Source organism: Megalops cyprinoides, chromosome 17 (genome assembly GCF_013368585.1).
Source record: "Megalops cyprinoides isolate fMegCyp1 chromosome 17, fMegCyp1.pri, whole genome shotgun sequence".
Lineage (NCBI taxonomy): Eukaryota > Metazoa > Chordata > Actinopteri > Elopiformes > Megalopidae > Megalops > Megalops cyprinoides.
Genome location: NC_050599.1, coordinates 19119356 through 19143847, shown reverse-complemented (window position 1 = coordinate 19143847; position 24492 = coordinate 19119356). Strand labels below are relative to the sequence as shown.

Genomic DNA, 24492 nt, shown 5'->3' with positions numbered 1-24492 from the left:
AAAATTAAAAACAAGAGTTTTTGAAATGTGTTCTGTTTGTCACTATCAGCAGACAGCCCTTCATCTGTGTGAAAGTGTGGATGTGGTCCTTCAAGTAAGAAATGTGCTTTATGACAGTTAGTGGTCAGAACCTACACATCGTTGTAGTAATGCTCAACAGAGAAATGGTTTAGTGCAGAGATAAGACATAAAATAGCAGCATAAAGTGTATATTTATTTTAGGAAGTTCATATACTAGTCATGTGTGACTTTAAAAATGCACTGTCTATGCATAAGTGAAAAGGGGTATACATTTGTATACAAAGCAAATTAGAATACTTGGTAGATCTCCTTCAGAAAAGCTGAACTGCTTCCTGTATTTCATAGTAACTATATTTCTCATATGCAGTATTTATGTAACAAAATCTGATAACTGATAAAACCAAGTAATTTCCTCTTTGTGTACTGTTTGAAACTACGTGTTCAACCAAAATTTTACATTTTTTTCCCAGCAGTCCACTTTTATGAGGCCATATCATAACTCCTGTCATGCTAATATGTCTGACATGGGTATAATATTTCAAATAGAGGCACAATCCATCTGGAGACAAGATATTTCTGACCAGAAGCAGTTCTATGAATGGAACTATTGACAAGAAAAGCGTGTATAAAATCCTTCATCATTCGTCATCCTCCTCCTGGTTCCTCTGGCCAAAGGGCAGCACCGTCTGGCTACAGTCCGGGTCGTTCAGGCGGTGAATCCGGATCAAGTTGTCTATTGGGAGAGAACTGGAAAACAAAGGAGTCTGCCTGAATCACTGGTACCAACGCACACAGTACCACTTGGCCCCACAGCCTCTACATCTACCTCCCTAAGCTTAATGGAGCTTTAGCCACAAACCTTCAAAGCCGTGGGAGCTAACGGACAGAATATTGAAACCGTGAATACTGGATATAGGTAGGCCACAAGCGTCTGTCTGTTTGAGGAGGTCCTTACAAAACTGTATTTTCTTTCCAATAAAATCTTAACAGTTGTACGACCTTCAGGAGTGCAGCAAAAGTGACGGTCACACAGCATCTGCTTTGAACAATCATACAGCTGATCCAAACCACAAATTCAAAGCAAAATACACTCCTTTCCATCAGTGATTTATGATTACAGTACAATTTTGAAGAGAACTTAGATTGCCCCAAAAACTGTTTGTTGGCTATAATGAAGTACATGGACAAACAGTCTGTAATGGTGGCTGGCAGCAATTTTATCATCATGTCCAAGGATATTCTTCGGTTAACCATACCCTGAAAAAGATCAGACTTCTGTTAAATGTGTGCACATTACAGCTGTTGTCCAGTTGAAAGACAAAATAACTCCCAGAGCAGTGGCTTCTGTCTGAATTACACAACACCAAACCAACTCCCACTTTTGAGAATGCACAAACAGCAAATGGTTTAGGAATTAGGCTGTTGAACAGATGGTTTTAAGCTCCAGATGGAGTTGTTGTACACTTGAGCGTGGTACTTCACCTGCATTTCTTCAAAATTTATTTCCAGCTGAATAAATGCGTAATATACCCATGTATGCTATATGCCAAGCAATCAAAAAACACAAATACAGCTTTACCATGTAGACGTCAAACTCGTCCAGGCAGCGGAAGGGCGCCTCTGCAATGGCCCACAGGGCCAGGACAAAGCACACCGTAGAGAAGGAGCGCTCCCCTCCAGACAGAGACCGCATGTCATTCAGGGCTGCTTTGTCGCCCTCTCCTGGCTGGACCTAAAATACCAACCAACAGATTGCACTGTGACCAGAGAGAAAGTCAGGCATTATTAACTCACTAGCAAACAAGAGTCTTTACATGTTAATGTCTATATTTCTCTGTAAACCATTTTAAAGACAGGAACAGCATAAGGTATAAAAGTTATGTCCCACCCAGGATTCTAACCTACAAATCTACCATGAGAAGGAATTTTTTTTAACGAGGATTAAATATTGCTACTTACTGATATGGACAGTGTCTCGTTTTTGTGGTCAAATGTCATTTTCCCAGTGTATCCTCGCTGTGACAGCATGGAGTCAAAGTAGTACTTACAGCGCACTGAAAGGTACCTGGTGAAAGAGTGCATAATCAACATGGAGATACTGACCATTCCACATGAAGGTGGTGTCTGTTGGCTTTTAGTTTGCCAGGGAGGACATTGTCAGCTTTGACACAGAAGGCAAATTTCACCCATAGTAGAATTAATCAAAAATAGCTATTCTCTCAGTTTACATTGTTACATGCGCTTTCCAAAATAAAAGTTAACAACTAATACACTGGGTAAAAACAGCTAACTGGAAGCAACCACAAAACAATTTCTATTCAAATTCTTTCTTTTCTATGACATGTCACAGAACCAGGGATGTACTGATCTATATTACATTACATTATATTACATTCATTTAGCAGACGCTCTTATCTAGTGTGATCTACACAGCTCAAAAATTAAATGAAATTCCTGATTATAACTGCTCAATAGCCTAATTTCATTCATTGCCATGTTGGGAACAGACAATCATGTCTGTAGTTTCTGTAGTGTGAAATATTATTTGTGTGTGACCTGCAGAACACTAGGCATGAATGTGATACGGTGCAACCCATACAGTATAAGTTTTTTGATCAAAATGTCTTTGTCGAAAAAGACCATAGACAAGGCCCTGGAGTGAGAATGTGTCCCAGGTAGATTACCTTAGGTAAACAGAATTGGAGCTTGGCGAGGGAGGCCCTATGTCCTTTTCATGCTAGGTGTGTGAGGAGGGAGATGGAATCTGCTCTGCAGGTTTCCTTATCAGGAGCCGCCAGAAGAAGATCATCGGCGTTTTGCAGCAGGGTGGTGCCAGGACTGAGAGAAAGTCCCTCCAGGTCGCACTTAATGGCAGCAGCATACACAGCTGGGCTGTCTGTTTAGCCATGGGGTAACCTGGTCCAGGTGTGCTGGCTTTCCTCAAACGTAAAGGCAAACAGGAACTGGCTGTCTGGGTGCAGCAGAATAGAGAACAAAGGTCCACGACAGTGTAGCATGTAGCAGTGTGGGGAATAGAAGCAGGAATGGAATTAGTGTCAGGAGCCACAGGAGTAGTGGGATCAACAATGTCATTGATTGCTTGCAGGTCCTGAACAAATCTCCACTCATTTTCTCTACCTGCTGTCTGCAGCTCCAAGGACTCTGTCTATCTGTGTTTTATATTCTGGAGCCAGGGCCTGGGTGGTGAGCAACGCAGTGCAATGCAATGTTTTGATTGGCCTCATCCTGACCATGGCCACTGCCAGAGAAGAAAAAGCCTTGGCCAGGGCTTGAACAACGTCAACAGTGTTAACATGCAAATGAGGAAGACTCACTGGCCAGCAGACAAGGGTAGCAACTCCACGATACATCTGACACACTGCCACAGCTTTGTACTGAGGGTACTTTGGACAGAGGCATTCAAATGACAGAGGGCGTCCCTTTCCTTCGCTTCCAAATTCACAGGAATAAATGTTGTTGAAATAACACTCTGATCAATGCTGCAGTCTCCTGCTGTTAGTTCATTTGGTCAGATTTATTGATTGGTTTGGTTCTATAGAACTGCTCATGTGTATCTGTACGAACATTTCATAAGTATGTGTGTGAATGTGTTTCACATGTGTCTCTATGAGCGTTTCGCATATATGTGTGTGTTTTCAGTAGCATCTGCGTGTGTGAAAGTTTCACATGTGAATGTGTACATGTTTCATATGTGTTTGTGTAACAAAAGTCCAAAATATTTCCTAAACGCCCCTCATAATTCTCTTTGGACGTCTCTCACTTATGTGAAAACCGTGCCTACTGCCAAGCACTGATTTAATGTCTTTATATTTGAGGCCAGTCTCAAAATTCTATGAACCTCTCTCATGGGTGTGTGTGCTCCATGTTGCCATCTTACCGAACTGATCCAGAAGTACATTGACCTAAACAAAAAACTTTGCGAGATCCCGCAAAACCTTTTGTCCCCCTCCATGTCCCTTCCCGGACTCCGTAGACTCTAGCTTTTTATTTATTTACTACAAATTTGTTGCCAGCTCTCTCAGGAGTGTTTGACATGGGGGCCTTGCGATTGGGGAGCAGTGGACTCTAGGGTGAGTTTATAGAATTTTGGTAGTAGATTCATTGCTACTGACACACTTGTGTGTAACCTTAGCCAGAAGGGGCTACATGATGTTTAATGAGTGTGCTGGGAACAGACAACAATGCCTGTAGTTTCTATCATGTGAAATATTATTTCTGTCTGAAACACAGAGTGTTATGCTCAAGTTGCATTAGGTGGTTGGTGAAGGATGGGAAAATTTATTGGATGTCCCACCTATGAGAAAAAAATGTACCTATGGCCATCCGGAGCCAGCCTGTCATGCCAGACTCCCGTCGGTTTTCCCTTCAGTGCCATTTGAATGCTCCTCCCCACTTCCCTGACAGCAGTGGCAAACACATCTCCTGTCAAAAGGAAAGGGCCCGCCACCACTCCTTCATCTCGTCTCACGCAGCTGGAATGCTACAGCCTCCTTCGCTGGCCTGACTGGACTGCTTCTCTCCAGCACTCCAGGTACCTCGCTATGCACAGCAGCTTCACCTCAGCGCCAATAATTATCACTCCAAATGAAACAAAGACGCAAACAGAGACAGAGAGCGAAATGCGCATAAAAAACCCATTGGACTGACACGATTCTCACTCCTCTCCTTGCCACAGGACAGACCGAACTGGAATGGAACACCCAACATAATTGCAATACAGGTGCGCCGCGTTAAAACTGAACAGCGCTAATTACCTACGCTCCGTTTCAACGCCTTGGCGTATACAGTAGGGTAGGAATCCAGCTATTCATTTTGTGTGTGTTTTACATTGTTTGTTGAAAGGACTTAACCAAAGGACCATTAATCGTAATCGACGCACCGTAATCGTAGGCTAACAAGAAGTTAGTAAATATATTTATGTATATATATTTATGTATATTTTTTCTGTTTTATGTTCTCTTTCTATTTTGCATATTTTTGCATTAAGAGGAATTAGTCTACGGTAGCACTAAACACACTGAAGGAGAAAATGAGGTTCATTCGAGGGAGATTATAGTTTTAAGTGAACTTGTAAATGGTTTCTACTGTGGCAGCCAATCAACAAGTTATATAATTTCTTAGTTTAAAGTTTTAATATTACTCTTTGTGAAAGTATGTTTTTTAAAGGAAGAGGTCTCAAGGTCTGTAAAGGGCAATGCATGAGGTTAAGTGGATTTGGGGCCAGAGGGGGGTGGTGTGACTGGGGCACTGGCTATGTGGAACTGGGGGTGGGGTTGTTTACTTTACAAGCACTCGATTGTCTTTTAAGTCAGGGACTGACATGCGGCTGTTTGAAAGGGAGATCAGAGAAAAGACCAACAGCATACTGTCACTTAATAGCAAATCCTCATTTAACTTTTACTTCTCCTTGGAGCAAAAGAATGGTTTTAAGATCATGCTTGGTACATCTAGCTAAACCTTTTCTTAAGCTGCTCTCACCCCCAAGGTTAAACCTGCCCTTTAAAGGAAGCCCTATATGTCAAGTGGGTGAACTTTGAACACATTTTCTGTCACACATTCTTCCCTATGGATTGTAATTTGACAACTCTGTTGTGGACAAGCATGGAAAATATGTGAAAAGGAATAAGAGTAACTGGAGATATAATGAAACAAGAACATCAGCAAGTTCCTTTTGTGACAAAATGTTGCTGACTGAACTTCTGAATTAAGCAAATGGCCACGGTCAATTGCCAAACAAAAATACAACTAATAAACATTTTAGATGTTTTTTTTTTGCTTTGCCTGATTCAGATATTAGCCTTCTCAGAAGCTATATATTCAAATGTCCTGAAAGACCATCTGCCAAAAAAACAAAACAAAAAACAGTAATCAAAGTGTAAATATTGGTAATCAAATTTCTTATTGCTCAGTCTTGGTATTAAGCACAAGTCCTTTGCTTTTGCAGGTGGCTGCAATCCAAAGAACAGCATCTGTGGATAATTTACGTGGCAGACAGCTTCACTTGCTTTACATTAATACTATCTGTTTCCCTTTTACCAATCCCTTTAATTTACTGTCTTAGTTTTGCTGATTGAAACAAAATGTCCTTGCTTGGCATTTTGCCTCTGAATGGTACATCCAGTCTGTTTCTTATTTTGACTTGCATCATCATCATCTACATTCTTAATCTGAATAAAACAAATGAGAATTTCCCACCGGGACCCTGGCCACTTCCACTAGTGGGAAATATATTTAGTCTCAACATGAAAAGGCCATATCAGACACTGATGGAGGTAAGTACAGTCTTGCTGTGAATAATGTAAATGAAATTCCTCTTCTTTTGAACATTAATATTATTTTTAGTGTTAGGATAATATTATTGAAAGGGGTATGCCTCATTGGTTGAAATGAGAAAGCAGAGTTGTAAATAAAAATGTTGACACACATTAATCATTGACCTCTAAACAGTGTTTGCACAGTCAGCTACTTGCAACATTTTTTGTGGTTTTGCAGTGGGGCATACAATAGTTTTACAGGAAGAGGCATATTGTTACTTTATCTAAAATAATCTATGTTTTAAAAAAAGGTCCCTTGCATGAATTTTGCCTCAAAGAATGTGGACATTGATCTGACACTGATGTTTCTAATCTCCTCTAATTCTTCTGTGTGTTCCAATACTTTCTTGAAATGAATTTTTTTGAGAGTGTGTCTGAGGTGACCGGATCTGATAGTCTGGATTAATCATTTCTACTTCTTCTATTTCATCTATACATTTACGGCAGTAGGCATAGGGAAACATATTGCAATGAGTTTATCCCCTTGCCATAGGGAAAATATCAGTTTGGTGTCCATATGGATTGTTTCACATACAAAAATAGCAATATGTTGTCTGGTTTTGTCTACAGCTGAACGAAAAGTATGGCTCAGTGTTCAGCATTCAGATGGGCCTCAGAAAAGTGGTGGTTTTGTGTGGTTATGCAACAGTGAAGGAGGCCCTTATCTCACAAGCTGACCAATTTGCAGAGAGACCAAATATTCCAATTTTTTGGCAAATTACCAAAGGAAATGGTATGTCCCAGTTGCATATGTACACCATGATTTATCTGGCACATGAGTATGCTTTTTCACCTAGTACAATAAGAATGATAATAATTACAACAGGTATTATCTTTGGCCATGGGGATTCCTGGAAAACTATCCGTAGATTCACACTGACAGTGCTGCTGTCAGTGTGAATCTTGGAATGGGAAAGAAGAACATTGAGGAAAAAATCATAGAGGAATCTGAACACCTGGTGAAGCAGTTTGAAAAGCAAAATGGTGAGGTCACTTCTCATTCCTCTTTTAGTCTAGAAAAGTGTAAAATGTTTCCAGTCATAGTGTTTCTCAAACACTATAAGAAACCACAAAACACAAAGCCACAAAACAGGTTAGCATATGTAAGGCAGATGCAGGTTACCAACTGCACATTCAACTATTGGAACATCAACTATAAGGAACATTCCTTATAAGATTATGTGGAGGCATCTGTTGTACCTTTAACCCTTTTTTCCCCATAGGCCAGCCATTTCAAACAACAATTCCACTGAATGCAGCTACATCTAATATTATTGTCTCCCTGCTCATGGGAAAAAGAATGGAATATGAAGATGAAATTTTCCAGAGACTTTTGATCTTGAACAATGAGAGCTTTACACTCACAGGGAGCCCATTCGTTCAGGTGTCATTTTTATTGTTGCCAGTATTATTCCTGTAATTCCTGTATTGTAATCCTACAGTAGGAAAGCAATACACATTTTTTTGTAGTCATAATTACATTTGCAATGTACTGTATATACGAGGCAAACAAAGCCTTAAATTCAGTTGACTCTAAGTCTAAATGCGTTCTGTACTTAACTTTGAATATTGAATTTGAGTTCGTGTCTGATGGTCATTGAAATTTACAACAGAGATGTAAGAGATGAGAAAAAGAATAACACTTTAGGCAGTTGAACAAATTAATGACACAGGGCATGGCATTTTATTTGAATTTCAGTCTATTCAGTGTTATAGTACAGCTTAAAAGTGAAGGTATGGACACTGTTTTACAGTTATACAACATGTACCCTGTGATTCATCCCTTGCCTGGTCCCCATCACAAAGTTTTACAATGCCAAGACAATTTGAAAGCCTTCTTCAGAAAGATTTTCATTCAGCAAAGAGAACTCCTTGATGAAAATGACAAAAGATGCTACATTGACATCTTTATGAACAAGCAGGAGGAGGTCAGCAGACATTTTACTCTAATTATTTTTTATTGATCTGTTTCTGCATGACTTACCTTTGATATGATATTTGTATTGCTTTTCATATGTGAAGTTTCTCTCCACGTTTATTTTGCACACAAAACATTGTGCAGTATTAATAATTTCTTTTAAAATGGAAATGAATTTGGGAAAAAGTATTACAATTTACAGTTTAATCAACTACATTCATATACCACAGTAAACATATACATATATTGTCAGCAGTTGGAGCAATAGTCTAATTGAGCCATAATGTCCTTTAGGAGAAGAACAGCCCGTCCTCTCATTTTCATGAATGGAACCTCCTGTGTACCGTCACCAATCTGTTTGTTGCTGGAACAGAGACCTCCTCTAGCACCCTGTCTTGGGCTCTCCTGATCATGACAAAGTACCCTCATGTCCAAAGTGAGTGGATGCTTTTTATACCCATGGGTCACTGTTATAGAGAAGACCTAGATGGATCTACCTATCAATTGCGGTTGTGTGATTAAAAGTAACAATAGAATGAATACCGGTTTATTGATTACTGTTACAATGGTTTATGAGGCAAAAGGCTAAAAGCATCAGCTATTCCTTGAGAGGGCCAATTAAGAAATGTAAATTGATAAATCTCGATGATATCATTTTCCCATTGAAAAGTGAAGGGGTTATCATTGTGGTACACAAAAGCCTCAATAAGTAAATTTTTACACACCTTAATGTGAAACTGTACATGATGTAAGCCTTTTTGTTAACATAAATATTGCTTTTTTTACCCATAAACCATTCATACTAATTCAATATAGGCATGTTTTTTCTTTTTACCTGCTCTGAAGAAAATTTTGTTTTTAGGTGTAGATAGACTATCACTGATAAAAGCACCAAAGTTTTAAGTTTTGGCCTCAGTACTACAAGCACGACACATTTGTGAATGGAATGTTACTTTGAGCCTGCATTGCATTGCACATTTCAGTCATCCAGCCAGTTCCTCTTCCTCTGTTCACAGAGAAGGTCCATGAGGAGATCGACAATGTCATTGGAGGATCAACGCCCAGGATTCACCATCGTCAGATGATGCCCTTTACGGACGCCGTGATACATGAGACCCAGAGGTTTGCCGACATCATTCCCATGAACCTGCCCCATGAGACCACCACTGACGTCACCCTGAAGGGCTATTTTATACCCAAGGTAAGCCTGTTCATCCAGGTATTTTCATCAAACATTCATTTGTCAATCTAAATCTAGGAAAACCTTCTAGTCCTATGACTGGCAAACATTCAGATAACCGCATGATAACACTAATGGTGTCATATGGCCAAAAAAAGAGAGGGGAGGGGTGAGAGGCACTCAGTTGTGATTGGAAGTTATGTGTTCCTTGAGCACTGGTCAATTATGGGTCAATATTTTCAGAAATGAACAAATTGACATTTACAGTTCAGTGTGCATATAGCTGGATCTTCAATAAGTGGAAAATGGTGCAGCCTGAAGATCCCAATAATGTGCATTCAGTTGATCTCTTCATTAACCGTAACAAAATGAAATGTCTTCATGCTCATATTCATGTCTGTCTTAAGGGTTAATGACTTGTGCATCCTTTTTAGGGGACCTATATTATCCCACTGCTGAGGTCAGTGCACCGTGATAAGAATCACTGGAAAAATCCAGACAAGTTTGACCCACAGAACTTCCTCAGTGAGGAGGGAAAGTTTGTTAAAAGAGAAGCTTTCATGCCCTTTTCTGCAGGTAATGCATCATATGAATTCTGGGAAACTTGTAAGATTATTATCTGTGCTGTCCTTTCTGTTTAATCACTGAAAATAGCTAGTTGAAAAGTAACTAGCAAGCTGAAATAAATGGACTAAATGGCTCATCTCTTTTAAAAGAATTTTAAACTCTGTTCTGAGAATTCTAAGGAGATTCACTCACAGCTTGCTAGAAAAGGACGTCTGCTCTTTTACAAGACCTAGTCACAAATGTTCTAGCACATTTTATGTATATTAATGAATGCAAATTTACCAGTGGCAATTCATGGAAGTTGCCATCTTCTTTTGCATTTTGTTACTTTTCGTAAAAAGCACCTTGTAAATTTGGTGACTAATAAATGACACAGATAAATTCAAGCATGACCCTAACATACAACCTTGAATCTTGTATTCTGTGTAAGATTTAGGGATGGGTATACACATTTTGATGGTCTTTTTTAGCCTGAATAATCCATAGTCAATAGCCCTGATCTGATTCACCACCACATTGTAATAAGGATTCAATTTTGAAAAAAAGGCTTCATCCAAAAAAACTGCAAAGAGCGACAGTTTTGGGAGTGAAGAACCCACATTTTGTAGACACACAGGGATGTATTGGAAGTTCAGATTCAGCCTAAAGACATTATTCTTGAGTGAATGTGAGCAAGACTTACATTGTTTACATCTAACAATTTTAGCCAATTTAATTTAGTATCAAACTCACTATACATGAAAAGAAAACAAAAGGAACCATAAGTAACCCTTGCTTTCTTTTTATGACTCAAAGCAGGGCAAAGCACAGTATTGCCTCATGCCAGAGGCATTACCATTTGACACCCAGAATAATTATATTTATGTCACTTATGTTGGTACATGTGAACAAACCCTGGTGGACATTTGCATGGCTTGATTGTCCCCTTTCCCAAACCAGTGACCATAGTGCTCTCATTTCCTCCTCTTTCCTAGGCCGCAGGGTGTGCGTGGGAGAGACGCTGGCCAGGATGGAGTTGTTCCTCTTCTTCACCTTTCTGTTACAACACTTCTCCTTCCACCCTGCTGCGGGGGTGAAGGAGGAGGACATTGAGCTGTCTTCAACAGGAAGTCTGACTCTGGCCCCCCTGCCACTCCTGTTGCGCGCTCTGCCCCGCCACAACAATGCCTAGGTGCCCGTCACCAGCGGTGATAATTGGTTCTTTTAAAACTTCCCAAATGGCTGAATGAATTAACTTGCCAATATAATTTTAGCTTGCCTTGCCTTGTTCAACCCTAGGCAGGCACACAAGCATGGTCAATAAAAGTGCTTGTTAATGGTTTCAATTAGCGGGCTAATCTGTAACTTGTTAAAGATAACTAGATACACTTTCCTTTCTGTATTACTATTTAAGCTAGCCAGCTGACCTTTAACGGGCACACCGAAGTTAATGGATGTGCTACATGTCTAAACTCTTTTAAAATAATTTTAAACTCTTCGAATGTGATCAGACTGATGTCTCTGTATTAGGCATCACTACAAATATTTGGAAATTCATGATTGTTAGCAAGTCGTCAATACACCTGGATGGAGGCCTTGAAGTTTTATTTACTTCTTATGCCTACATACCTAGCTCTTTGGTAACAGTATTTGGCAGGGAAACATTTTGTTTTCAGGAAGAGTCAACAGACATCATCAGAGAGTGTTACCGGTTTATGGTGTTACCGTTGCTCAATGTCATTAAACAACTAACTAGCTAATGTGCAGGTACCCATCTTACTAGCCGTCTTCTACAGATTGGTACATTTGTAATGAAAAATACACTTTTAGCATTTCATTTTATGTATATTTGATTTAAAAGTTTGATATTTGATTTAAAATGACAATTTTATTCTGGTTACAATTCCATCCATTTTATAAGAAATCAGTTACACTCCCACAGCTGATATAACTGTGTAAGTTGTGATTACTAAATCAATAATTAGACTCTGTTGAAATATTCAACTGTAGCAAGATTGTAACAAAACTACTGAACACAAGCAATGGCTTTCTCTTGATACTGCTGTGTCTTGATGTTCTTTCAGTTGTGTAAAATCATGCCATTTTGAACTCTTATAATGAATGCATTAAATACAAAATGAAGAAAATTCAAAATTAAAAACAAGGGTTTTTGAAATGTGTTCTGTTTGTCACTATCAGCAGACAGCCCTTCATCTGTGTGAAAGTGTGGATGTGGTCCATCAAGTAAGAAAAGTGCTTTATGACAGCTAGTGGTCAGAACCTACACATCGTTGTAGTAATGCTCAACAGAGAAATGGTTTAGTACAGAGATAAGACATAAAATAGCAGCATAAAGTGTATATTTATTTTAGGAAGTTCATATACTAGTCATGTGTGACTTTAAAAATGCACTGTCTATGCATAAGTGAAAAGGGGTATACATTTGTATACAAAGCAAATTAGAATACTTGGTAGATCTCCTTCAGAAAAGCTGAACTGCTTCCTGTATTTCATAGTAACTATATTTCTCATATGCAGTATTTATGTAACAAAATCTGATAACTGATAAAACCAAGTAATTTCCTCTTTGTGTACTGTTTGAAACTACGTGTTCAACCAAAATTTTACATTTTTTTCCCAGCAGTCCACTTTTATGAGGCCATATCACAACTCCTGTCATGCTAATATGTGTGACATGGGTATAATATTTCAAATAGAGGCACAATCCATCTGGAGACAAGATACCACCAAACATTTCTGACCAGAAGCAGTTCTATGAATGGAACTATTGACAAGAAAAGCGTGTATAAAATCCTTCATCATTCGTCATCCTCCTCCTGGTTCCTCTGGCCAAAGGGCAGCACCGTCTGGCTACAGTCCGGGTCGTTCAGGCGGTGAATCCGGATCAAGTTGTCTATTGAGAGAGAACTGGAAAACAAAGGAGTCTGCCTGAATCACTGGTACCAACGCACACAGTACCACTTGGCCCCACAGCCTCTACATCTACCTCCCTAAGCTTAATGGAGCTTTAGCCACAAACTTTCAAAGCCGTGGGAGCTAACGGACAGAATATTGAAACCGTGAATACTGGATATAGGTAGGCCACAAGCGTCTGTCTGTTTGAGGAGGTCCTTACAAAACTGTATTTTCTTTCCAATAAAATCTTAACAGTTGTACGACCTTCAGGAGTGCAGCAAAAGTAACGGTCACACAGCATCTGCTTTGAACAATCATACAGCTGATCCAAACCACAAATTCAAAGCAAAATACACTCCTTTCCATCAGTGATTTATGATTACAGTACAATTTTGAAGAGAACTTAGATTGCCCCAAAAACTGTTTGTTGGCTATAATGAAGTACATGGACAAACAGTCTGTAATGTTGGCCGGCAGCAATTTTATCATCATGTCCAAGGATATTCTTCGGTTATGGATATGGTTATATCCTGAAAAAGATCAGACTTCTGTTAAATGTGTGCACATTACAGCTGTTGTCCAGTTGAAAGACAAAATAACTCCCAGAGCAGTGGCTTCTGTCTGAATTACACAACACCAAATCAACTCCCACTTTTGAGAATGCACAAACAGCAAATGGTTTAGGAATTAGGCTGTTGAACAGATGGTTTTAAGCTCCAGATGGAGTTGTTGTACACTTGAGCGTGGTACTTCACCTGCATTTCTTCAAAATTTATTTCCAGCTGAATAAATGCGTAATATACCCATATATGCTATATGCCAAGCAATCAAATAAACTAATACAGCTTTACCATGTAGACATCAGACTCGTCCAGGCAGCGGAAGGGCGCCTCTGCAATGGCCCACAGGGCCAGGACAAAGCACACCGTAGAGAAGGAGCACTCCCCTCCAGACAGAGACCGCATGTCATTCAGGGCTGCTTTGTCGCCCTCTCCTGGCTGGACCTAAAATACCATCCATCAGATTGCACTGTGACCAGAGAGAAAGTCAGGCATTATTAACTCACTAGCAAACAAGAGTCTTTACATGTTAATGTCTATATTTCTCTGTAAACCATTTTAAAGACAGGATCAGCATAAGGTATAAAAGTTATGTCCCACCCAGGATTCTAACCTACAAATCTACCATGAGAAGGAATATTTTTAACAAGGATTAAATATTGCTACTTACTGATATGGACAGTGTCTCGTTTTTGTGGTCGAATGTCATCTTCCCAGTGTATCCTCGCTGTGACAGCATGGAGTCAAAGTAGTACTTACAGCGCACTGAAAGGTACCTGGTGAAAGAGTGCATAATCAACATGGAGATACTGACCATTCCACATGAAGGTGGTGTCTGTTGGCTTTTATTTTGCCAGGGAGGACATTGTCAGCTTTGACACAGAAGGCAAATTTCACCCATAGTGGGATTAATCAAAAATAGCTATTCTCTCAGTTTACATTGTTACATGCGCTTTCCAAAATAAAAGTTAACAACTAATACACTGGGTAAAAACAGCTAACTGGAAGCAACCGCAAAACAATTTCTATTCAAATTCTTTCTTTTCTATGACATGTCACAGAACCAGGGATGTACTGATCTATATTACATTACATTATATTACATTCATTTAGCAGACGCTCTTATCTAGTGTGATCTACACAGCTCAAACATTAAATGAAATTCCTGATTATAACTGCTCAATAGCCTAATTTCATTCATTGCCATGTTGGGAACAGACAATCATGTCTGTAGTTTCTGTAGTGTGAAATATTATTTGTGTGTGACCTGCAGAACACTAGGCATGAATGTGATACGGTGCAACCCATACAGTATAAGTTTTTTGATCAAAATGTCTTTGTCGAAAAAGACCATAGACAAGGCCCTGGAGTGAGAATGTGTCCCAGGTAGATTACCTTAGGTAAACAGAATTGGAGCTTGGCGAGGGAGGCCCTATGTCCTTTTCATGCTAGGTGTGTGAGGAGGGAGATGGAATCTGCTCTGCAGGTTTCCTTATCAGGAGCCGCCAGAAGAAGATCATCGGCGTTTTGCAGCAGGGTGGTGCCAGGACTGAGAGAAAGTCCCTCCAGGTCGCACTTAATGGCAGCAGCATACACAGCTGGGCTGTCTGTTTAGCCATGGGGTAACCTGGTCCAGGTGTGCTGGCTTTCCTCAAACGTAAAGGCAAACAGGAACTGGCTGTCTGGGTGCAGCAGAATAGAGAACAAAGGTCCACGACAGTGTAGCATGTAGCAGTGTGGGGAATAGGAGCAGGAATGGAATTAGTGTCAGGAGCCACAGGAGTAGTGGGATCAACAATGTCATTGATTGCTTGCAGGTCCTGAACAAATCTCCACTCATTTTCTCTACCTGCTGTCTGCAGCTCCAAGGACTCTGTCTATCTGTGTTTTATATTCTGGAGCCAGGGCCTGGGTGGTGAGCAACGCAGTGCAATGCAATGTTTTGATTGGCCTCATCCTGACCATGGCCACTGCCAGAGAAGAAAAAGCCTTGGCCAGGGCTTGAACAACGTCAACAGTGTTAACATGCAAATGAGGAAGACTCACTGGCCAGCAGACAAGGGCAGCAACTCCGCGATACATCTGACACACTGCCACAGCTTTGTGCTGAGGGTACTTTGGACAGAGGCATTCAAACGACAGAGGGCGTCCCTTTCCTTCGCTTCCAAATTCACAGGAATAAATGTTGTTGAAATAACACCCTGATCAATGCTGCAGTCTCCTGCTGTTAGTTCATTTGGTCAGATTTATTGATTGGTTTGGTTCTATAGAACTGCTCATGTGTATCTGTACGAACATTTCATAAGTATGTGTGTGAATGTGTTTCACATGTGTCTCTATGAGCGTTTCGCATATATGTGTGTGTTTTCAGTAGCATCTGCGTGTGTGAAAGTTTCACATGTGAATGTGTACATGTTTCATATGTGTTTGTGTAACAGAAGTCCAAAATATTTCCTAAACGCCCCTCATAATTCTCTTTGGACGTCTCTCACTTATGTGAAAACCGTGCCTACTGCCAAGCACTGATTTAATGTCTTTATATTTGAGGCCAGTCTCAAAATTCTATGAACCTCTCTCATGGGTGTGTGTGCTCCATGTTGCCATCTTACCGAACTGACCCAGAAGTACATTGACCTAAACAAAAAACTTTGCGAGATCCCGCAAAACCTTTTGTCCCCCTCCATGTCCCTTCCCGGACTCCGTAGGCTCTAGCTTTTTATTTATTTACTACAAATTTGTTGCCAGCTCTCTCAGGAGTGTTTGACATGGGGGCCTTGCGATTGGGGAGCAGTGGACTCTAGGGTGAGTTTATAGAATTTTGGTAGTAGATTCATTGCTACTGACACACTTGTGTGTAACCTTAGCCAGAAGGGGCTACATGATGTTTAATGAGTGTGCTGGGAACAGACAACAATGCCTGTAGTTTCTATCATGTGAAATATTATTTCTGTCTGAAACACAGAGTGTTATGCTCAAGTTGCATTAGGTGGTTGGTGAAGGATGGGAAAATTTATTGGATGTCCCACCTATGAGAAAAAAATGTACCCATGGCCATCCGGAGCCAGCCTGTCATGCCAGACTCCCGTCAGTTTTCCCTTCAGTGCCATTTGAATGCTCCTCCCCACTTCCCTGACAGCAGTGGCAAACACATCTCCTGTCAAAAGGAAAGGGCCCGCCACCACTCCTTCATCTCGTCTCACACAGCTGGAATGCTACAGCCTCCTTCGCTGGCCTGACTGAACTGCTTCTTTTCAGTGCTGCAGGTAACTCGCCGTGCACAGCACCTCAATGCCAATAATTAATAATAATTAATCACTCCATATAAAACACACAAAGGGCGGAATTCTCACCCTATAAAACCTGTTGAATCGATACGGTTATCGCTCCTCTCGTTGCCTCTAAACAGCGGCAATTACCTACGCTCCGCTTCACCGCCTGGCGCATACAGTAGGGTAGGAATCCAGCTGTTCGTTCTTGTGTGTGTTTTAGACTGTTTGTTTCTTTAAAAAGTGAAGAGACGCAATGTACCCGTGTAATTGTAGGCTGACAAGTAGTAGAAATGCTGTCTGTTTCACATACATTTTTTCTTTTATGTTCTCTTTCTATTTTGGAGTCTATACCCCTGTATTACCAAGAATTCGTTTCCATTAGCACAAAACACATTGAGAAAATGAGAAAATGAGGTTCATTCGAAGGAGGTTATATTTTTGAGTGAACTTTGAAATTTGTGGAATAATTTCCACTGTGGCAGCCAATCAACAGTTATATAATTTCTTAGTTTAAAGTTTTAAGATTACTCTTTGTGAAAGTAGGTTTTTTAATGGCAGAGGTCTCAAGGTCAGTAAAGTCCAACACATGAAGCTAAGATGTCTATACATAACTTCTGCCCTTAAATAAAGCAGTGTTCAAATAGTATAAATAAATAAATAACTACATACATCAACTTTCAAATTTCAATAATCAGATTCCTTGTTGCTCAGCCTTGTTATTAAGCACAAGTCCTTTGCTTTTGCAGGTGACTGCAGTCCAAAGGACAGCATCGGTGGATAATTTACTTGGCAGACAGATTCACTGTGCAATAATATTATCTGTTTCCCTGTCACCAGTCCCTTTAATTCACTGTGTCAGTTTTGCTGATTAAACAAAATGTCCCTGCTTGGTATTTTGCCTCTGAATGGTACGTCCAGTCTGTTTCTTATTTTGACTTGCATCATCATCATCTACATTCTTAATCTGAATAAAACAAATGAGAATTTCCCACCGGGTCCCTGGCCGCTTCCACTGGTGGGAAATATATTTAGTCTCAACATGAAAAGGCCATATCAGACACTGATGGAGGTAAGTATAGTCTTGCTGTGAATATAGAAATGAAATTCCTCTTCTTTTGATTACTAATATTATTTTTAGTGTTAATATAATATTACTGAAAGGGGTATGCCTCATTGGTTGAAATGAGAAAGCAGAATTATGGTAAATAAAAATGTTGACACGCATTAATCAATGACCTCAAAACAGAGTTTGCACAATCAACTACCAACATTTTTTTGTGGTTTTGCAGGGGGACATACAGTAGTTTAACAAGAAGAGGCACATTGTTACTTTATCGAGAAATTTTAAAAAGACACCCTTGCATGACTTTTGCCTCAAAAGAATGGAGACATTGATCTGGCACTGATGGTCCTAATCTTTTCTAATTCTGCTATGTGTCCCATACCTTTCTTGTACAGAAATGTTCTGAGAGCATGTCTTTGGGTTAGAGGTGAGCAGATCTGATAGTCTGGGTTAATGATTTCTACTTCTCTTTTAGAAGCAGTAGGTGTAGGGAAACATTTACAGCAGTAGGTGAAGGGAAACATATTGCAATGAGTTATCCCCACAGTTTACGACCATTAAATTGTTACTATTGATACCATTTGTCATTGAGCAATATGTTGTCTGGTCTTGTCTGCAGCTGAACGAAAAGTATGGCTCAGTGTTCAGCATTCAGATGGGCCTCAGAAAAGTGGTGGTTTTGTGTGGTTATGAGACAGTGAAGGAGGCCCTTATCTCACAAGCTGACCAATTTGCAGAGAGACCAAGTATTCCAATTTATCAGCAAGTTGCCAAAGGAAATGGTATGTCCCAGTTGCATAAGTCTGGCATGATTTGTTTTGCGCATGAATATGCTTTTCACGTAGTCCAATAATTCTAAAAATTATAACAGGTATTATCTTTGGCCATGGGAATTCCTGGAAAACTATCCGTAGATTCACACTGACAGTGCTGCGTGATCTTGGAATGGGAAAGAAGAACATTGAGGAAAAAATCATAGAGGAATCTGAACACCTGGTGAAGCAGTTTGAAAAGCAAAATGGTGAGGTCACTTCTCATTCCTCTGTTAGTCTAGAAAAATGTAAAATATTTCCAGTCATAGTGTTTCTCAAATATGTTTAAAAATGACAGAACAAGATGGCATAAGAATGGCAGATGCAGGGGTTGCATGTCCCCCATTCAGCTTCTGTGCAGACTCAACTCTACTGGAACATTTCTTTTAAGGTCATGCAGAAGTACCTGTTGTGCCTTTAACCTTTTTTTTTTCCCCGTAGGCCAGCCATTTGAAACAAGAATTCCACTGAACGCAGCTACATCTAATATTATTGTCTCCCTGATCATGGGAGATAGAATGGAATATGAAGACAAATTCTTCCACAAACTTTTGATCATGAACAATGAGAGCCTTAGACTCACAGGGAGCCCATTCGTTCAGGTGTCATTTTTATTGTTGCCAGTATTATTGTTAGCAATATTAATCGTAGTTAAAGCATTAATAGAAGTAAAGCTACAGTAGTAGAACGATTTTTGTAGTCTTAATTACAATGTATATACAAGGCTAACTAATGCCCTAAATTCAATTGACTGCAAGTCTTAGGTGCACTTTACTTAACTTTGAATATTGAATTTGAGTATACTTGTATGTGTGGTTTTCATTAAAATTTATGATAGAAAGGGAAGTGATAAAAAAAACAGTAACACTTTAGCCAGTTGCACAAATTAAGGACGCAAGGCATTGCAATTTTATTGGAATTTGACTCTATTCAATGCGATAATACAGTTTAATATCCTTAAAAGTGAAGATACGGACACTGTTTTACAGTTATACAACATGTACCCCATGATTCATCCCTTGCCTGGTCCCCATCACAAAGTAATGCAACACAAAGAGAGATTGAAATCCTTCTTCAGAAAGATTTTCATTCAGCGAAGAGAGCTCCTTGATGAAAATGACAAGAGATGTTACATTGACATCTTCATGAAAAAGCAGGAGGAGGTTAGCAGTAATATTTTTATAATATTTTATAATGTAATATATAAATAAATAAAATTATATTATAATATTATTTTTATAATGAAAAATATATATTTTACTGGTGTGTTTATGCCTAACCTATCATAACCTACACTGATGAGCCAAAACGTGCTCCGTGTGCCACCAAAACATCGCCGACCCGCCAAGGCATGGAATCTACAAGACCCTTGAAGGTGTCCTGTGGTATCTGGCACCAAAACATTAGCAGCAGATCCTTCAAGTCCTGTAAGTTGCGAGGTGGAGCCACATGGATTGGACTTGTTGGTCCAGCACATCCCACAGATGCTCAATCGGATTGAGATCTGGAGAATTTTGAGGCCAGGCCAACGCCTTGAACACTTCATCATGTTCCTCAAACCTTTCCTGAACAATGTGTGCAGTGTGGCAGGGCACATTATCCTGCTGAAAGAGGCCGATGCCATCAGGGAATACCATTGCCTTGAAGGGGTGTACCTGGTCTGCAACAATGTTTAGGTAGGTAGCATGTGTCAAATTGATGCCCGCATGAATGGCCAGACCCAGGGTTTCCCAGCAGAACATCGCCCAGAGTATCACACTCCCTCCACCGGATTGTTGCCTTCCCACAGTGCATCCTGGTGCCATCAGTTCCCCAGGTGAAGGTGTACACGTACGCGGCCATCCACGTGATCTAAAAGAAAATGGGACTCATTTTTCCTGCATCCAACACGTTGACTACGAGAACTGATTGTTCGCTTACCATCTAATCTACCCAGACCTTGACATGTGCCCTTGTTTGGAGATGATCAATGTTATTCAGTTCACCTGTGAGTGGTCATAATGTTTTGGCTCATCAGTGTATATTTGTATTGTTTTTCACACTTGAAGTTTTTCTGCTTACGATGGTTTATTGTATTAATCAAATTCATTCATATACCACGGAAAATATATACATATATTGTCAGTAGTTGGAGCAATAGTCTAATTGAGTCATAATGTCCTTTAGGAGAAGAACAACCCGTCCTCTCATTTTCATGAATGGAACCTCCTGTGTACTGTTACCAATCTATTTGTTGCTGGAACCGAGACCTCCTCCAACACCCTGTCTTGGGCTCTCCTGATCATGATCAAGTATCCCCATATCCAGAGTGAGTGGATGCTTTTTTATCCATTTTGGGTCACTGTTATAGAGAAGACCTAGATGGATCTAGTTATGAATTGTGGTTTTGTGATTAAAAGTAGCAATAGAGTGAACACCAGCTTATCGCCAATAAGAAACTGATTACTGTTACAATGGTTTGTGATGTAAAAAGGTTTGAAACATCAGCTGTTCCTTGAGAGAATCATTTTTAAAATGGTGGACCAATTAAAAAAAGCTAAATTGATGAAAAGTGTGAAGGGGTTAACATTGTGGTAAACAAAAGCCTTAGGAAGTAAATGTTTAATAACTTAATTTGAAGCTGTACATGATGTAAGCCTTTTTGTTAATATATAAAAACTTCCCTCTTTTACCCATAAATGGTTGATACAAATTCAATATAGGCATGTTTTCTCTTTTTACCTGCTGTGAATAAGATTTTATTTTTAGGTGTAAATACACTTTTACTGATAAAAGCACCAAAGTTTTAAGTTTTGGCCTCAGTACTACAAGCACAACACATTTGTGAATGGAATGTTACTTTGAGCCGGCATTGCATTGCACATTTCAGTCATCCAGCCGGTTCCTCTTCCTCTGTTCACAGAGAAGGTCCATGAGGAGATTGACAATGTCATTGGAGGATCGACGCCCAGGATTCACCATCGTCAGATGATGCCCTTTACGGACGCCGTGATACATGAGACCCAGAGGTTTGCCGACATCGTTCCCATGAACCTGCCCCATGAGACCACCACTGATGTCACCCTGAAGGGCTATTTTATACCCAAGGTAAGCCTGTTCATCCAGGTATTTCCATCAAACATTCATTTCAGTGATTCAGTTGATCTCTTCATTAACTGTCATAAAATGACATATTTTTCATACTCATATTGATGTCTCTTTTAAGGTTTAATGAGTTGTGCATCTGTTTTAGGGGACCTATATTATTCCACTGCTGAGGTCAGTGCACCGTGACAAGAATCACTGGAAAAATCCAGATGAGTTTGACCCACATAACTTCCTCAACCAGGAGGGAAAGTTTGTTAAAAGAGATGCTTTCATGCCCTTTTCTGCAGGTAGCGCATCATATGAATTCTGGGAAACTTGTAAGATTATTATCTGTGCTGTCCTTTCTGTTTAATCACTGAAAATAGCTAGTTGAAAAGTAACTAGCAAGCTGAAATAAATGGACTAAATGGCTCATCTCTTTTAAAAGAATTTTAAACTCTGTTCTGAGAATTCTAAGGAGATTCACTCACAGCTTGTTGGAAAAGAACTTCTGCTCTTTTACAAGACCTAGTCACAAATGTTCTAGCACATTTTATGTATATTTATGAATGCAAATTCACCAGTGGCAATTCATGGAAGTTGCCATCTTCTTTTGCATTTTGTTACTCTTCGTAAAAAGCACCTTTCATGTAAAATTGGTAACTAAAAAACACTGATAAATTCAAGCATGACCCTAAAATACAATCTTGAATCTTGTATTGTGTAAGATTTAGGCATGGGTATACACATATTGATGGTCTTTTTTAGCCTGAATAATCCATCACCACCACATTGTAATAAGAATTCAATTTTGAAAAAAAGGCTTCATCCAAAAAAACTGCATTGAACGACAATTTTGGGAGTGAAGAACCCGAATTTTGTAGACAAATTCAAGACTTTATTCTCGAGTGACTATGAGGAAGAATTGTTTGCATCTGACAACAATTTCATGGGCTCAACACCATAAGTACGCCTTGCTTTCTGTTAATGATCCAAAGCAGGGCAAAGCACAGCATTGCCTCATGCCAGAAGCATTACCATTTGACACCCAGAATAATTATATTTATGTCACTTATATTGGTACATGTGAACAAACCCTGGTGGACATTTGCATGGCTTGATTGTCCCCTTTCCCAAACCAGTGACCATAGTGCTCTCATTTCCTCCTCTTTCCTAGGCCGCAGGGTGTGCGTGGGAGAGACGCTGGCCAGGATGGAGCTGTTCCTCTTCTTCACCTTTCTGTTACAACACTTCTCCTTCCACCCTGCTGCGGGGGTGAAGGAGGAAGACATTGAGCTGTCTTCAAGAGGGGGTCTGACTCTGGCCCCCACGCCATTCTTGGTGCGCGCTCTGCCCCGCCACAACAATGCCTAGGTGCCCGTCACCAGCAGTGACAATTGGCTCTTTTAAAACTTTTAAAATGAACTCATAAAGGTGCCAACTGGCTAAATCACTTAACTTGCCTATATAATTTTAGCTTTCAGCTCTAGGCAGGCACACATGCATAGTCTATGAAATTGCTAATATGTGGTTTCAATTAGCTGGCTAATCTGTAACTTTTTAAAGATAATTATCTACGCGTTCCTTTCTGTGTTACTACTTAAGCTAGCTAGCTGACCTTTAACTAGCACACTGAAATGAATGGATGTATTACATGTCTAAACTCTTTTAAAATAGTTTTGAACTCTTCCAATCTGATCATACTGACTGTCTGTATTAGGCATCACACAGCTAGTTGGAAATGCATGTAGTTGGTAATGAGCCAGACTGCTAGTGAAAGCTCAACAGATTGAGCCACAGCCTTCCAGGAATAAAAGAGGACTTACCCCCTGATTGTTAGCAATTCGTGAATATACATGGAGGACTGGAAGTTTTATTTACTTCTTATGCCTACAGAGCTAGATATCTGGTAGTAGTGGTTGGCAGGGAAACATTTTGTTTTCATGACGAGTCAACAGACATCATCAGAGTTACCCGTTTTTGGTGTGACTGTTGCTCAATGTAGTTAAACAACTAACTAATGTGCAGGTACGCACCTTACTAGCCATCTTCTACAGGCTGGCACATTTGTAAAGAATTAGCATTTGATATTATGTATATTTGTCTTAAAAGTTTGATATTTGATTTAAAATTACAAATAATTTCATTCTCGTCACAATTCCACACATTTATTTTTATAAGAAGAAACCAATTATACTCCCACAGCAGATATAGCTGTGTAAGTTGTGATTAATAAATCAATAATTAGACTCTATTAAAATACTCAACTGTAGCAAGATTGTAACAAAACCACTGAACATAAGCAATGGCTTTCTCTTGATACTGCTGTGTCTTGATATCCTTTCAGTTGTGTAAAATCATGCCATTTTGTACTCTTATAATGAATGCATTAAATACAAAATAAAGAAAATTCTAAATAAAAAACAAGGGTTTTTGAAATGTGTTCTGTTTGTCACTATCAGCAGACAGCCCTTCATCTGTGTGAAAGTGTGGATGTGGTCCATCAAGTAAGAAAAGTGCTTTATGACAGCTAGTGGTCTGAACCTACACATCGCTGTAGTAATGCTCAACAGAACAATGGTTTTGTATAGAGATAAGACATAAAATAGCAGCATAAAGCGTATATTTATTTTAGGAAGTTCATATACTAGTCATGTGTGACTTTAAAAAATGCACTGTCTATACATAAGTGAACAGGGGTGTACATTTGTATACAAAGCAAATTAGAACACTTGGTAGATCTTCAGAAAAGCTGAACTGTACATATTTTACAATAACTATATTTTCATATGCAATATTTATGTAA

The 24492-nt window shown here is 39.6% G+C and overlaps 1 protein-coding gene and 1 pseudogene across 1 annotated transcript; both read left to right on the top strand.

Annotated features, from left to right (window-relative positions):
* The first annotated feature begins 4054 nt into the window (after window positions 1-4054).
* Window positions 4055-11346, top strand: LOC118792142 (annotated as a pseudogene).
* Window positions 11347-16220: 4874 nt separating this feature from the next.
* On the top strand, window positions 16221-24043 carry LOC118792141 (cytochrome P450 2K6-like). The gene is made up of 11 exons (XM_036549865.1): window positions 16221-16278; window positions 16613-16739; window positions 17492-17814; window positions 18428-18590; window positions 18680-18829; window positions 19062-19222; window positions 19610-19783; window positions 20787-20928; window positions 21523-21707; window positions 21853-21994; window positions 22864-24043. Exons 3-11 carry the CDS (start codon window positions 17623-17625, stop codon window positions 23058-23060), a joined length of 1506 nt encoding a protein of 501 aa, XP_036405758.1. The 5' UTR covers window positions 16221-16278; window positions 16613-16739; window positions 17492-17622; the 3' UTR covers window positions 23061-24043.
* The last annotated feature ends 449 nt before the right edge of the window (window positions 24044-24492 follow it).

Coding starts and splice junctions, on each gene's coding strand:
- LOC118792141 (XM_036549865.1), top strand. CDS start 17,623: ATGTCCCTGCTTGGTATTTTGCCTCTGAATGGTACGTCCAGTCTGTTT. Junction 18,591..18,679: donor GCAAGTTGCCAAAGGAAATG/GTATGTCCCAGT, acceptor AAATTATAACAG/GTATTATCTTTGGCCATGGG. Junction 20,929..21,522: donor CAAGTATCCCCATATCCAGA/GTGAGTGGATGC, acceptor CTCTGTTCACAG/AGAAGGTCCATGAGGAGATT.